At 36.3% G+C, this 12718-nt stretch overlaps 1 protein-coding gene across 1 annotated transcript in view; it reads left to right on the forward strand.

Annotated features, from left to right (window-relative positions):
* The window catches only part of LMNB1 (lamin B1), an 83207-nt gene that overhangs the window by 32932 nt on the left and 37557 nt on the right, over positions 1 to 12718 (forward strand). Inside the window, 3 exon segments of the mRNA XM_074931725.1 lie at positions 1813 to 1917; positions 2351 to 2470; positions 3182 to 3277. Coding sequence (XP_074787826.1) covers positions 1813 to 1917; positions 2351 to 2470; positions 3182 to 3277 — 321 coding nt within the window.

The following is a 12718-nucleotide window of genomic DNA, read 5'->3' on the forward strand; positions in this document are numbered from 1 at the left end:
TAAATCAGTTTTCCTTCTTCCTTGGCTGCATCCACAGTTTTTTAGGAGCCCTCAGTTCCCATATTAAAGCCACCTTTATGATGGCTACTCAAATTACTTCATTCTGTGAATAGGTTGGAGTTGGTACTGTGGGAAACACATACCTATTTATCAAGTTGTACTTAATTTGAGTAATAATAAAGGTTTTATCCTTATGTTGCCCTCAGAATGATGCTGTTGTATTCAGTACATTTTCCCCCTGCCCCTCACACCCCCCCAACATTACTTATAACTTCTGCTTAAGGTAAAAAAGCCTTACACTATATGAAGTTCTGCAGGTCATCACAGGAGGGGCTGGAGAGTGGGGACTATAATATCTTAAAGCCTTGTCTGAGAGAAGCGAGAATTGAGCACTATCTCATTAGGACACCAGAGTTACCTAATTTCTCACAGCCCTGATTTCAGAGAACATCTAAGTAATTTTTGCCTTCTCCTGTGCTGTCTGCGCCTCATCTGTGTGTAGAAGTGTTAGCTGCATTCTTTGTTTCCAGTGACACATAGGCTTTGTCTAATGTCTTCAGATTCTTTACCTTTACTAAAAGCCAGCTCATCTTGATGTTTTAGATGACAAAGATTGGTCTGATTCCAAGTGTCTCAGTCTTTTCCAATCAATGAAGGGACAGACTGCTCCAGATGGTAATACATATGCATTTAATTATCTGCCTGGGCTTTTGACTGAGAGTGCTGACTTCATTTACTGAATGGAAGAAACCACGACAACTGTCTTGGTCTAGAGAGCTAAGTGCTTAGATGACTAAATTCAGGCAAATCAAAGACTACTTCTAGTGAGTCAGAACCTGCCATTTTTTATCTTTTTGAGCTTTTCAAGCTTATGGGATTTCCCTCCCTACTTTGTGTACCACATGGATTTCCCTGTCTCTTATTTAACTACACATTCATTCTTCCATGGAAGGACCATAAGTTCTGTTACTAATAGCCATGGATAGCTTATGGTTATAGGATAGACATACATAGCACTTTGCCAGAGCAACTGTTTGTCGTGCAGTGTAATAAGGTATACTTGGGGAATTTTCACAAGTGTTTGACAGTTTATATGTAAAAATAGATAGAAAATATGTAAAATTCTCTTTAATGATAAGTTTTGTTTCAATGACCAACTGAATGTCAGCATCCATTAAGATAAATAAGGTTGTTTATGCTAAATGATCTTAACTGTCTGTTTTCAGCCTCCAGTGGCAACTGTTTAATGTTTGGAAACTGTAGGTGGGAGAATTTAAAGATCTACTCCCGTTTTGAAGTAGCCATTCTGTAATGATGACTTGTATGTGTTTTTCTATTAGATTTTCCTAGTGCTTTTCAAGTAGTTGATGGGGAAAAAAAAAATTGAAAGGGAAAATAATGTAGGTCTTGCAAAGAAATATGTAGTGGGAGGTGTGCATATGTAGAAACACATTTTAAGATGACTGACAGGAATATTTTGTTTTCTAAGAAGCCTGCTTGTCATTCTGTGCTTCAAAAAAGGTATTATATTTGTAAGGGGATTTTAATATTTATGGGGGTTTTTTGGATAAAGCTATATCAAATGATGCAAATAGTAAACATTAGCTAATATATCCAGCCATTCAGTTCTGGTGTTATATTAAGCTTTCACTTGAAATAAGAGGTAAGACAAATTTAATTAAGATTATTCTAATTGTATGCTGAAGATCGTGTTTTTAATGAACATCTTATGTGCCTCACAGCCGTATATGTAAAATACCCTACATGTGCAACAAAGTCACTACTGATGGAATTTTTTCTCCTTTTTATTAGGATCAACCTATGGGAGGCTGGGAGATGATCCAAAAAATGGGAGATACTTCTGCTAGTTACAGATACACCTCAAGATATGTACTAAAGGCAGGCCAAACTGCTACAGTAAGTCGTCAAGCTTCAGCTGTTCAGTTGAAGTAGAATTTAGGATAACTTGTGTGTGTCAGTTAAACGCAAGGGTTTTAGTTTTGTTCTTTCTGTGTACAAGTTCAGAAAATAATCACCTATATTTATATTGGGCATGAGCTGTATCATTTGCTGGGAGGAAGTTAGAGCCACATTTTTCAGAAACTTACTTTCTATATAGAGGAATAATTTTGACCATAAACAGTGTGGTTACATATTCAAAAGTCTCTGCATTAAAAAATGTAGGTATGTTTTATTGTAAGAAACTTTGGAAGTAGGTAGGCGGAGACTTGTATTTTCTTAACTGGAGGAGATTCACCACTATCACTTAAATGGAATTCATTAACTGAATAAATAACATGGAAATGTATAAGACTAGCAAATAATGCTCATGTGTGACTTCTTTTAACAGATCTGGGCTGCAAATGCTGGAGTAACTGCTAGCCCTCCCACTGACCTCATCTGGAAGAACCAGAATCCTTGGGGCACTGGTGAAGATGTGAAAGCTGTATTGAAAAATTCTCAGGGAGAGGTAAAAGTACCTCAGATGTGGTTAAACTTACCTTTCTGTGGTGCCATCCCCTATAAAGATGCAGGTAGAACCATTGTTAGGACTTTACATGTGAATGCACATGAGTGTTTAGTAAAGTTTTCTCCTTTTGCTTTTCAACTAAGCATACTGTACTCCTGTCTGTCTTAACTGCAATTTAGGAATGCAATGTATTGAAGCGTGTGAAATTTTTTCCCTACGTTGAGCCTAAGTAGTAGAAGAATGTCTTGTTCAGACACTGCCCTCATGCCAGGAATTGGGCAATGCCTTAGAATGCATTGCAAAGAAAAAGTTTTAGTAAGCTTTTCAGTGATTTGTCTCTTAAATTAGTTTTGCTTAAAATTGTGTCTGGTGGAGTGGGGAATGTTACCACGAAACTCACTTTAAGCAATGAGGCATTCATTCTGGTAAGATGAGAGTTAAAACTTTGGGTAGGACAGTCATTAAGATATCTTACAATTGAAAGAATTGGAAGAACTTAATGAGAGTCTCCTTAGACTCTTTTTAATCATTAAGGAATTTAATACTGAGGTGTTTTGAATGCTGTTTATGCGCAGCAGTACATGTAAAGTGTAGAGACAAAATCAGTACAAGTAGCTTTCCCAACACTAGAACTCCCATTTCTCAAAATTTGAGTAGATTAGCACCATATCTTTAGATGTGTCAAGTCTTAAAAATAAAACTCTGTTGCAGGAGGTTGTTCAGAGAAAAACTAGACATGAAGGGGAAGAGCAGGAAGCTGAGGAAGAACCAGCTGAATCTGAGGAGGAAAATGACCACCACAAGCAGGTATCTTGGTTTAGGTTAAGGTTATTTAGGTTGAAGAAACAGACATACAAGTAATTACTTTATCAAAAAATACCATACCTGTTTGGGTGTGGGTTGTTTTATTTAATCAGTAATTTATTGAAAGCATGAAGCCACATTACTAAAGCCAGTATAAAAAAATACCGCATCATGTAGTCCCTTGATGGAGAGAAATGGATTTTTCTTAAAACAAGGTTTTCTTAAAAAGAAGCTTTTTTTTTTCTTAAACTCTGTTCCTGACAAGATTTCTCCTAAGCCAATTGTTTATGATAAAGTTTGGCTTAAGCAGGAACACAAACACTTAAATTTACCTGAAGTTTTGAAACCTTCACTCTCAGTGAAGATACTGTCAGAGAAAATGCTGAAGAAATGCAACTCAGTTGAAAGGTCTGAACTTGCAGTGACAATGTAAAATGTTTTTAAATATAAGGGAAAATACTGAGATAATAACATACTTGATTGTTCCCATTCTGACTTTTATCCATTATTTTACTGTTTTGACCAGTTCTTAAAAAAAAAAAAAAGGAAATGTAACATACGTAAGTTCCTATAAGGCAATATTCATTGCTGCTTTGTCTAAATCTTTGCTGTGTGTTAGTATGTATCTTAATGCCAGTTAGAAGAGATAATACAGAACAGTAATTGAGCGTGCATATGTAAACAGACAAAAAAAGGGAAGAGTTGGCTGTGTTAGAAATAGTATTTTTTGACAACCATGGGTTTTTAGCCTATAACTAAATCATAACTTTGTGGCATCTAATACAGAGTCAGGGTTTTATTGCAGTTATGCAGAGGTACTGAAGTGCATCCAGCTGCTCTTGTGGTTTCTGGAATCATGTAGTTCAGCTAAAATGTGTGTCTTAGTAGCTTTACTTACAAAAATGTTAGATTAGATTTCTTCAGATAAGAACTGTCCAAGTACTTGTATGTGCTACGTGCAGTATTCACCTGTCTAAAATCAATGATGCTTTTTGACTTGAGATTCAAATACAGTAATTAAGTTGTGTTTTTCTGGTACCTGTCCTCTGTTACCTCTCATAGGAAAGGATATCTAGCATTCTTTTACAGGTTGTACAGCTTTGCATGCTCACTCTTGCTTAGACCATGCCAGGCTAATAATTTAATATATTAAAAATGTATAGTATGCCACTTTGAATTGCTAAATATTTTACTGCTGGTATTTTTTCAAATACAGCTCTTCCTATTCACAACAGGCAAGCCCAAGGACATCTGACAAACTGTGAAATCATGTAAATTTCATCAGCCAGGTTCCTCAGATCATGGTAATACTTGCCTATGGAACAGAGCCTTCTCAAAAGCACAATATATTTTTTTGTTTGTGAATTTTTAACCTGTGATTTTGATGGCCTTAATATCCTTTGCCACTGGAAGGCTGTAAAAATCTCTTAACTTTCTTGCAGGATGTTGTTGACTGTACCGTTTAAAAAAAGGATGTCCCTGTCCCTCAGATTTATATGCTCTTTGCTAACATCTAGCTGGAATAGAAACACTCCACTGTGTTTTGAGGATCAATTTTCTTAGACTACACCACTTGAGACTAGTCAGTTGCTGCTGACCTCTTTATATTTAGGTGCTGTTGGGGAAGGGGAAAGGATTTTTGATGCTTCTCACTCTCTTATACTTTTTCCTAGAGTACACCAAGAAAACCAAAGGAAAACACACAAAAAACCATAGTCCCACTGATCATGTAAGCACTCAGAGGATGAAGGATGAAGTAAGACTTACTGGTATTACTCCTTTCCTTTCAGATTGCTTATGTTGGAGGAGGGTTAAGCATGTTAGTGATGGTTTTAAGATAGTGTAACCAGCTTAATTTTTCTTACTCTTTTTTACCAAATAGAAGGCTGTTTTAATATGGATTCTCTCACTTGCTTACAATTTGTAGGAACAAACCAAGTCTCTTAGGGGTTTAGTCAGCACTTTCATGATAAACAACTGTAATTTTGTCAATGTGGAAAGTTTCTCTGTCCTTTCTGCATTAATTTAATGTTTGAAAAAGCTTTAAATAAAATATTCTATCAAGTAAAGCTTTTGGAATTTGTTTCTTCCTAGAACAGAGCTAAAAGTTTAATGAAGCTGGCGAAACATCCATGTATATGGAATGAGGGCATTTGACTTGTAAAGATTCAGTTGGAAAACTAATTCTTTAGAGGTTTATTCAAACTGTTGCGTAACTGTTTCTGCATCTTTGCTCGTATGTTGGTTCTTACTGGACTGTAAGAACTAACTACATCATACATACGTTTTACAACATCATACCAGTACCAGACTGAATAGTTTAAGCATGGCATAAATAGAAATTCAGAAATACTATAAATATTTGTCTTAGTCTAGAAGGACTTTTAAATGTATGGCCAGAATTTTTAAAGTTGATTTGAGCTTTTTAAGCATTAGCCTCATGACAAATTTAATACTTTTTAATAGGTCTTTCACCTTGGGTAAGTTCCCTTTTCAGGTGAACTACAGGGTGGCATTTCAACCTTGTGCCAGCAGAAGGGGAGGCACGGTAGCCAGTGGTTATGCAGAAGTATGAGGATTTGGGGGACTGCTGCTTTTAACAGTAATGCTGGCTTAAACTGCATTAAACCACAGTGTAACACCTGATTTAATTTCTTGTTTATATTTGAATGTTTACATAGTATAAATACTTCATGACTTTAGCATTACTGTGTATAACATTCTGAACACTTCTCGATTTGTGCGAATAATGGCATTCTATTCATTGTAGCCTCACGTATCTGTAGGCATATACCATATAAATATGTATGTTGTAGGAAAGGGTTAATTCCATTCCTTGTTTATTGTTTTCAAAACTAATAGCACAGGCTGGCAATTTATTCCCATAAAGACCTGACTGGGCCAGTTACATAGGACTGTTAGTATCTTCAAACAGTAATAAAGAAAAATATTTTGTATGTAGATATTGGGTACCTGATTCTTAATTCATACTAGGAACCTGCCAGTATAATGAAGCATTCTTGGTTGTATCTTTTGTAGACCCTGGGTTTTGTTACCAGGATGATGATCAGTGCTCTGTCAGTACCTGAATATATAGCTAGGAGCTGCTACTTGAAACTAGTTTTCTCTCTAAACAGAGCTTTTACACGAGTCTTGTGAATATTTTGGTAAATCAGCACTCTTGTGATGGATGACAATAGGAGAAATGCTGATTTTAGAAAAATTATTTTGCTGTTACACGTACTTCTGTAAACTAGCATAGTGGTGGGAAACACAAATGACCCTTCTGGGGAGTGTGTGTGCATGTGTTCACTCTAACCTTTAGCGCTGAAACATCCTACCACCAAGTGGAGATCTTGCTACTCAAAAAAAACCACCACAAAAGACCCAACCAAGACCAAGCAACCTTAAACTTCTTACCCTTCCCTGTGAATTCCATAGTTTCTGAAAGTTTCTTCTTTACTGAACAGAATGGCTTCTGTTCTACACTTTCCCCATCTTCCTGCATGGAAGTCCAGAAGTGCATTTTGATTACCACAAAGTATGGTGGTTTTTTCATTGGTGTACTGAAAACCACCAGTTTGTGGAGGTACGCATGGTGCCACTGTATGCAGCAAATGCAAATTTTTATGACAATACTAATTTTTTTCTTCTGTCACACAATGTCTGGGAGAGCTCTTGTTCCTATTAGTTTGAAACTGCATTCAAAATACACCATCTGAGTTGTTGCCATTACTGCCATAATATACACCAGTCTCTGTTACAGAAGGCACACTGAGTTTGGTAAAGGTATCTGACCACTGAAAAATGGCTATGTGGAATGTTACATGAAATTTGTTCATGTTTTCTGGAGATTGTTAGGTAATGAGCCAGAGAAGCAAACAATATCCTGGTTAGCTCTGTAGACATGTTCAACCTGTGATTAGAATTTTGGCATGTCTTCATTACTACTGTTACAGTAATACATGAAGATTGGTTTTAGGTACATTCAGTCCTTTCTATAGAAACAGATAGGGATTATCATTATCTGATAATGATCTGTCACAGAGCTGACAAGACATACAAATTGTATTATCCTGGCAGGTGAAAACTGTTCAGTAACTTACTGTTTGCAACTAGAAAAACACTTCACCGGAAGTGTATCTGCTCAAATGCATTCATTCCTGTGAAAACCAGTATAAGAATCTGTTTAGGAAACAAGTGGTTTGGCTTATACAGTACTGTGATGAACACTCTTGAGGCAAGGCACACATTCCAGTCAGCTGGTCCTACTCCTCTAGAAGTTTGATTTTTGGGGTTGATTCACAGCACAAGCAGTAAACCTGTAAACAGCATTCTTTGCTTATAGTGGGCAAGTTTATTAATGAACACCAGTATAATCAACTGTACTCCTGTGGCACAAATTATTTTACACAGCTTAGTCAATTGTAGCTCTATGCTACAAATTGTCTCATGACTCTTGACTTCTTAATCCCTGCTGTGTATACCTACATTATTTTGCTGTCTGCTTGGGCAAATACATAGAAGGGGAAATGAATACATAAATAATGTAAATATCTTTTCTGTTCAATAGATGCTAATTATTGTCTGCTTCTGTAAAGCAATTTTAAATTTTTGTCTTAAATTTCCATGGATAAATTTAACTGTCTTATCAGTGTATCATTTTGATACTAATTTGAGGGTTTCTGGAGTGAAAAGGATGTTTTATGGGGAAAATCCAAATCTATGAAACAGTGTCTTTTATATTCATACTATACTGTAAGCAATATAAGTACTCTAGGTGATAGCAGTGTAGCAGGAAAAAAAAAAAATGCTGCTTTTGCAGAAATAGCCACATGGTAACTGACCATGAAATATTTCCTCCAGGCAAAGAAAGTAAATAGTTGACAGGGAATAAAAGCCTTTAAAGCTCTTGTCCCAAATAGGACAACTAGTACTAACATGATTTTTATAAAGTGAATGGAGGCTATGCATGATGGATGTGAATGCTTATTTAGCCTTACCTGGTATATGATGGTTAACCTTAAGGAAACACTGGGGCACTTATTTATAATATTCAACTAGAACCATCATAGGTTATGGCAAAAGCTAGCTGTTTTGTCTCATGCTTTGTTTAGTGTGCATTTATTGCTCTGTGTCTTTTGTTGCCTCCTCTGGTTTCCCTTTATGGGTTTGTGTAAATGCGGGATTTTTTTCTCTGTATGATTAACCCTGAAGAAAGAGAAGTTACATTTGGTGGCATCAGTAAAGACATACTTCAGCTTGAGCTGACGGATAGGATTTTCCTACGGTTATCAATTAACTCTTGGATGTGAATTTTCATAGGTGGTTTGACTGTTGCATTTTATGAACAGAAAATACTATTGGCAAACAAGTGTGACCTCCATAATGTAAATCATGGAACTGTTTTTTCTCTGCAACTGTAGCATTTCATTTCTGAAGGCAGTGTGTTTTGTGCTGTTTTTCAATGGGATGTTGTAGATAGAACGTCAACATGAATTTTTTTATTAACAAGTTGTATTGAGAAGGTATTTTGTACACTTACAACAGAACTGAACTAGAATCACAATCAGTTTTATAACCTTTCAACACAAAAGGGAGGAAAAGATGTTTGTAGTGTTGCCAAAATGAGGTGTAAGAGGCTGTCAGTAAAAAATTTTAAGAACTGAAAGCAGTCACAAGTACTAACAAACTTGGCAATTGTTGAGATGTAACTTTTTATTTTTTTGAAAAAGCTTTCTTATGTGGAAATTAAATTCAAAATGGGGAATGACAGCAATGAATTAATACGCAGTGTGGTATCATCATCAGTTATGTTACTTACTATATACCTATACTGTAGGCTTGCTTGTTTTATGAGCCTGCTAGATATTTATAAAGACTAGAGGCCTCTGTTGTACATCTTGCATTGTCTAATAGTTTATACTTTTGAATACCCCAAACCAGTAAATAGGCAATACTCAATTCTGCTTCCAAGAAAGATGCTTGTTTAACCAGATTTGTGTTAAATGTAACTTGGTTTCATAAACAGTAACATTAAGAGCTTAATTTTTTAAAAAAACTTAACATTCACTTGAAAGGGAGAGGTGTTTTAGCTTTCTTAGCGCTCAAGTGTTTCTCACAGTAGCTTTCCCTATCTCTGATGGCATCCATTGCATCAAAGGTCAGTGGCATATATTGGCCCTGATACAGTTTATGTACTGAGTTGTATTACACTGTATGCCTTCCTACTGTGAAACTGATGCAAAGCTGTTCTTAATAAATGAAATGTAAATGAGTTTGAAATCTCAGTCTTGCAGAACTATATAGTCAAGTAAAGAAAAACCCAACCAAAACTGATAAACCTGAAGGATCTTTAATCCTACTTCTGCTGTGACTTCCTTCCAGTTGAAGAGAATGTTGTGGTATTTCTAAATTTTCAATTACATCCTTCTGTATCAGTTTCTTTATTTCTTAAGTGGTTTATACTGCTGCTTCCTCTTTTATTCTCCTCACCACAATAAGAATTGAGCAGTCACACAGTGTAGAGATACTTTCCACGAGATAATGGACATGTGAGCAATCCTGCACGTTGTGCACGACAGATGAGAGCCTCAGCCTTGGCAAGGACATGACAACAACATAGCCCTGAAGGGAGAACAAAGAACTCAGCAATCAAACAACTCCAGGAAATGGGTTGGGCGGAGAAAGACATTCTTATTATCCAATCGCAAGAAGGCTTGAAGCACGTGAACAAAGCTATCTATCCATTCATAAGGAATTGTACCACGTACCGTTCATGTGCATAGGAGAAAGCATTATAAAAGGGCTTGTTTACCTTCAATAAATTTGCATTGCTTGATCGTATTGGTCGTATGCATGTCCATATCTCCTGCAACATAGCTTCGTGCTGTTGAATCTTGTACCTTTTCATCATCATCATTTTGTTAAATACCACTACTTAGCCTTACTTTGTCATCTTTGTTTCATGTAATGTGATGACTAGTCTTGCAGTGAAAGGACTAGAGAAGTAGTATAACTTCCTCACTTTGCACTCATTAATACTGAGTTGTAGTGGACTCTGTGTGGGTTTAAATCTATATGCTTAGGCGGCAATCAGTAAGCAGGACATGAAGGAACAAAATTTTATGTCTGCAGCTGAGAAGCCTTTTTGGGGTGACTTAAGTTGCCGCTGCAGTTGCTGCTGCTTTTATCGCAGCTTAAAATACTGACTTGAATACTGTTCCTTCTGTATAACTTCTTACATGGAAAAGGAATGTAAATGGCAAGACCAGCTGTATAAGAAGTCATAATGTTGCTGAAAAGAAAACTGAGTGACGCTATTTTAAAAAAAGAAAAAAAACCCCTTCCCTATCCTTCCATTAGTTAACTTTTGCTTAACTGGGAACTCTAAAGATGTCATTGTACTGCCAGGAGTTTTGCTAGCTGTAGCTAGCAAATGAAAGTGAGTATTGCAGCTGTTGTAGAATATTTGCTGCAATGATCCAGTTTTAAAATTGTTAATTGAAATTTGGACTTGCTGTGGTATCAACAGCCTCAACTAGTGGAAGAAAAAGTAATGCTCATCAGGAGGAGCCTTCTGTCTGCAAGTCTTTAGGTCACAACAGAAGTGGGAATATCACCCACCTTCCTGTTCTTAAATTTTAGGGAAATCAAGGAAGAATACAAAGTCTGCTTTTTTTCCATGGGTTTAATGCAAACGGATCAGTGTGCGGCTGAATCTTTTCTGGCACTTTTTCCTCAAGAAAATGCATGGGAGACTATTGTTAGTGACCAGTCAGTTCTGCTGTACTTCTGCATCAAGCAGAGAAAATATAGTAGAAATGTACTTGCTAAACTGGACCATGCTTTCTTCTGGCTACTTCACTATGCCTTCTTCAGATTAAGTAAGTCATCTTTAAACAGAAAGTGAAATTTTACATAACACAGATGAGCTGAGCCAAGTCACTCTGCTGATCTGTCTGCATATACCTTGCAGCTTGATTTGTATAATTGTTTTCCTAGTTGCTATTTAATCATCATCCTGTTCTTTTGTTTCATGAAACAAAACAATGACACTTCTTTTGTGGGCCAATTTTCTACAGCATCTCCTAAAGAAGCAAAAGTAGTAACAGAATTCTGGAGAAAGCTTACCTAAAGCAAATGTGTGGCCATCAAAATAGTGTCTGACAGTGTCTTGACCCAGTTAGACTTGCTTTATTTCTGCACCACTCACTGGCTAGTAGGTTTTCTTTTAACCTAGAACTCTCTGCTTATGTCCATGTTCAGTCTTCTGTCCAGATGAGGTGTTTAAAAAAAAAAAAAAAAAAGCACTATGGGTTTTAGGCCATTACAGAGTTGGTCATACACATATCTTCAGAATCTTGTACAGTTTTCTCTGGAAGAGAAGCCAGTATTCACTGGCAAACATGACCAATCCCCTGACCTTACTGACAGACTTATGAGTGTAGATCTGCAGGTTTGATTTTCTTACATATATTGGCTTGCTGTGAAACTAGCTTTATGTCTAAATAGGGCTGTTACTGATTTATACAGGTAGCTGATTCTTATATCCCCATGAAACTGACAGTTACAAAGAATATCATTAAATAACATGGCTACAGCTAGACTTGTCCAAAGACAGAATAAAGAAGCTAACAGATTTGGTCTTAGGTACTAAGCTTTTTATTCCATAGAGCACTCACAACATCAAATTAACTCTTGTCTGATAGTAAACACCCATAATACCTTGAATTATCTGAATTATAAATTATTAGCCATCTTATTATGTGGTCCCCTTTTCAGTTCCTGTAGAGTTTGGAAAACAAAGCATATGGTGGCATTGCCATCTGTGCACATTTATAAAAAATTCATCTGTTCAAAGGAGCTATGTATCAATTTCTAATTCTAGCAGCTTTTATTAATGAAATTTTGTGTAGTTCTGTAAAATAAGTCTCTCTACGTTAAGTGTGTGTGTCTTCTGAGAGTCAAGAGTTGCTGAATGAAATGGGCATAAAACCAGGGTATCTAACTAGGTATCACACAGTAATAAAGTCTAGTCTTTGCACTTCAAATTCAGTTTGGTTACCATAACAGGCTGTGGATTACATTTTTTAAAAAGAGCCTTAGTCTTGGTGCTACAATGAGAGGTCAGGATTTACATACAATCTGCTAAATCTACCCATCAAGCTGAAAATTCTGCAGCTTTAAAATAATGCCATTTTTTGAGACAAGTTCCTGCTTCCTTACATGTGTCTAATGATCTCATTCATTATGTATGCAGTTTTCCTTACAAAAATAAGAATTAGGGTTAAAATCAGACTGGTGTAAATGCAAAGTGAATTGGCTAAATTGGTACAGTTCACACCAGCAGAATGTGCACTTTAGCACAAAATGCGGTGCCTAATTTGTTGCTTTTGAGTAGAAAAAGTAAAATTGGTTTTTTGAGTGCTGTGTAATAAAATC

Source organism: Athene noctua, chromosome Z (genome assembly GCF_965140245.1).
Source record: "Athene noctua chromosome Z, bAthNoc1.hap1.1, whole genome shotgun sequence".
Taxonomy (NCBI): domain Eukaryota; kingdom Metazoa; phylum Chordata; class Aves; order Strigiformes; family Strigidae; genus Athene; species Athene noctua.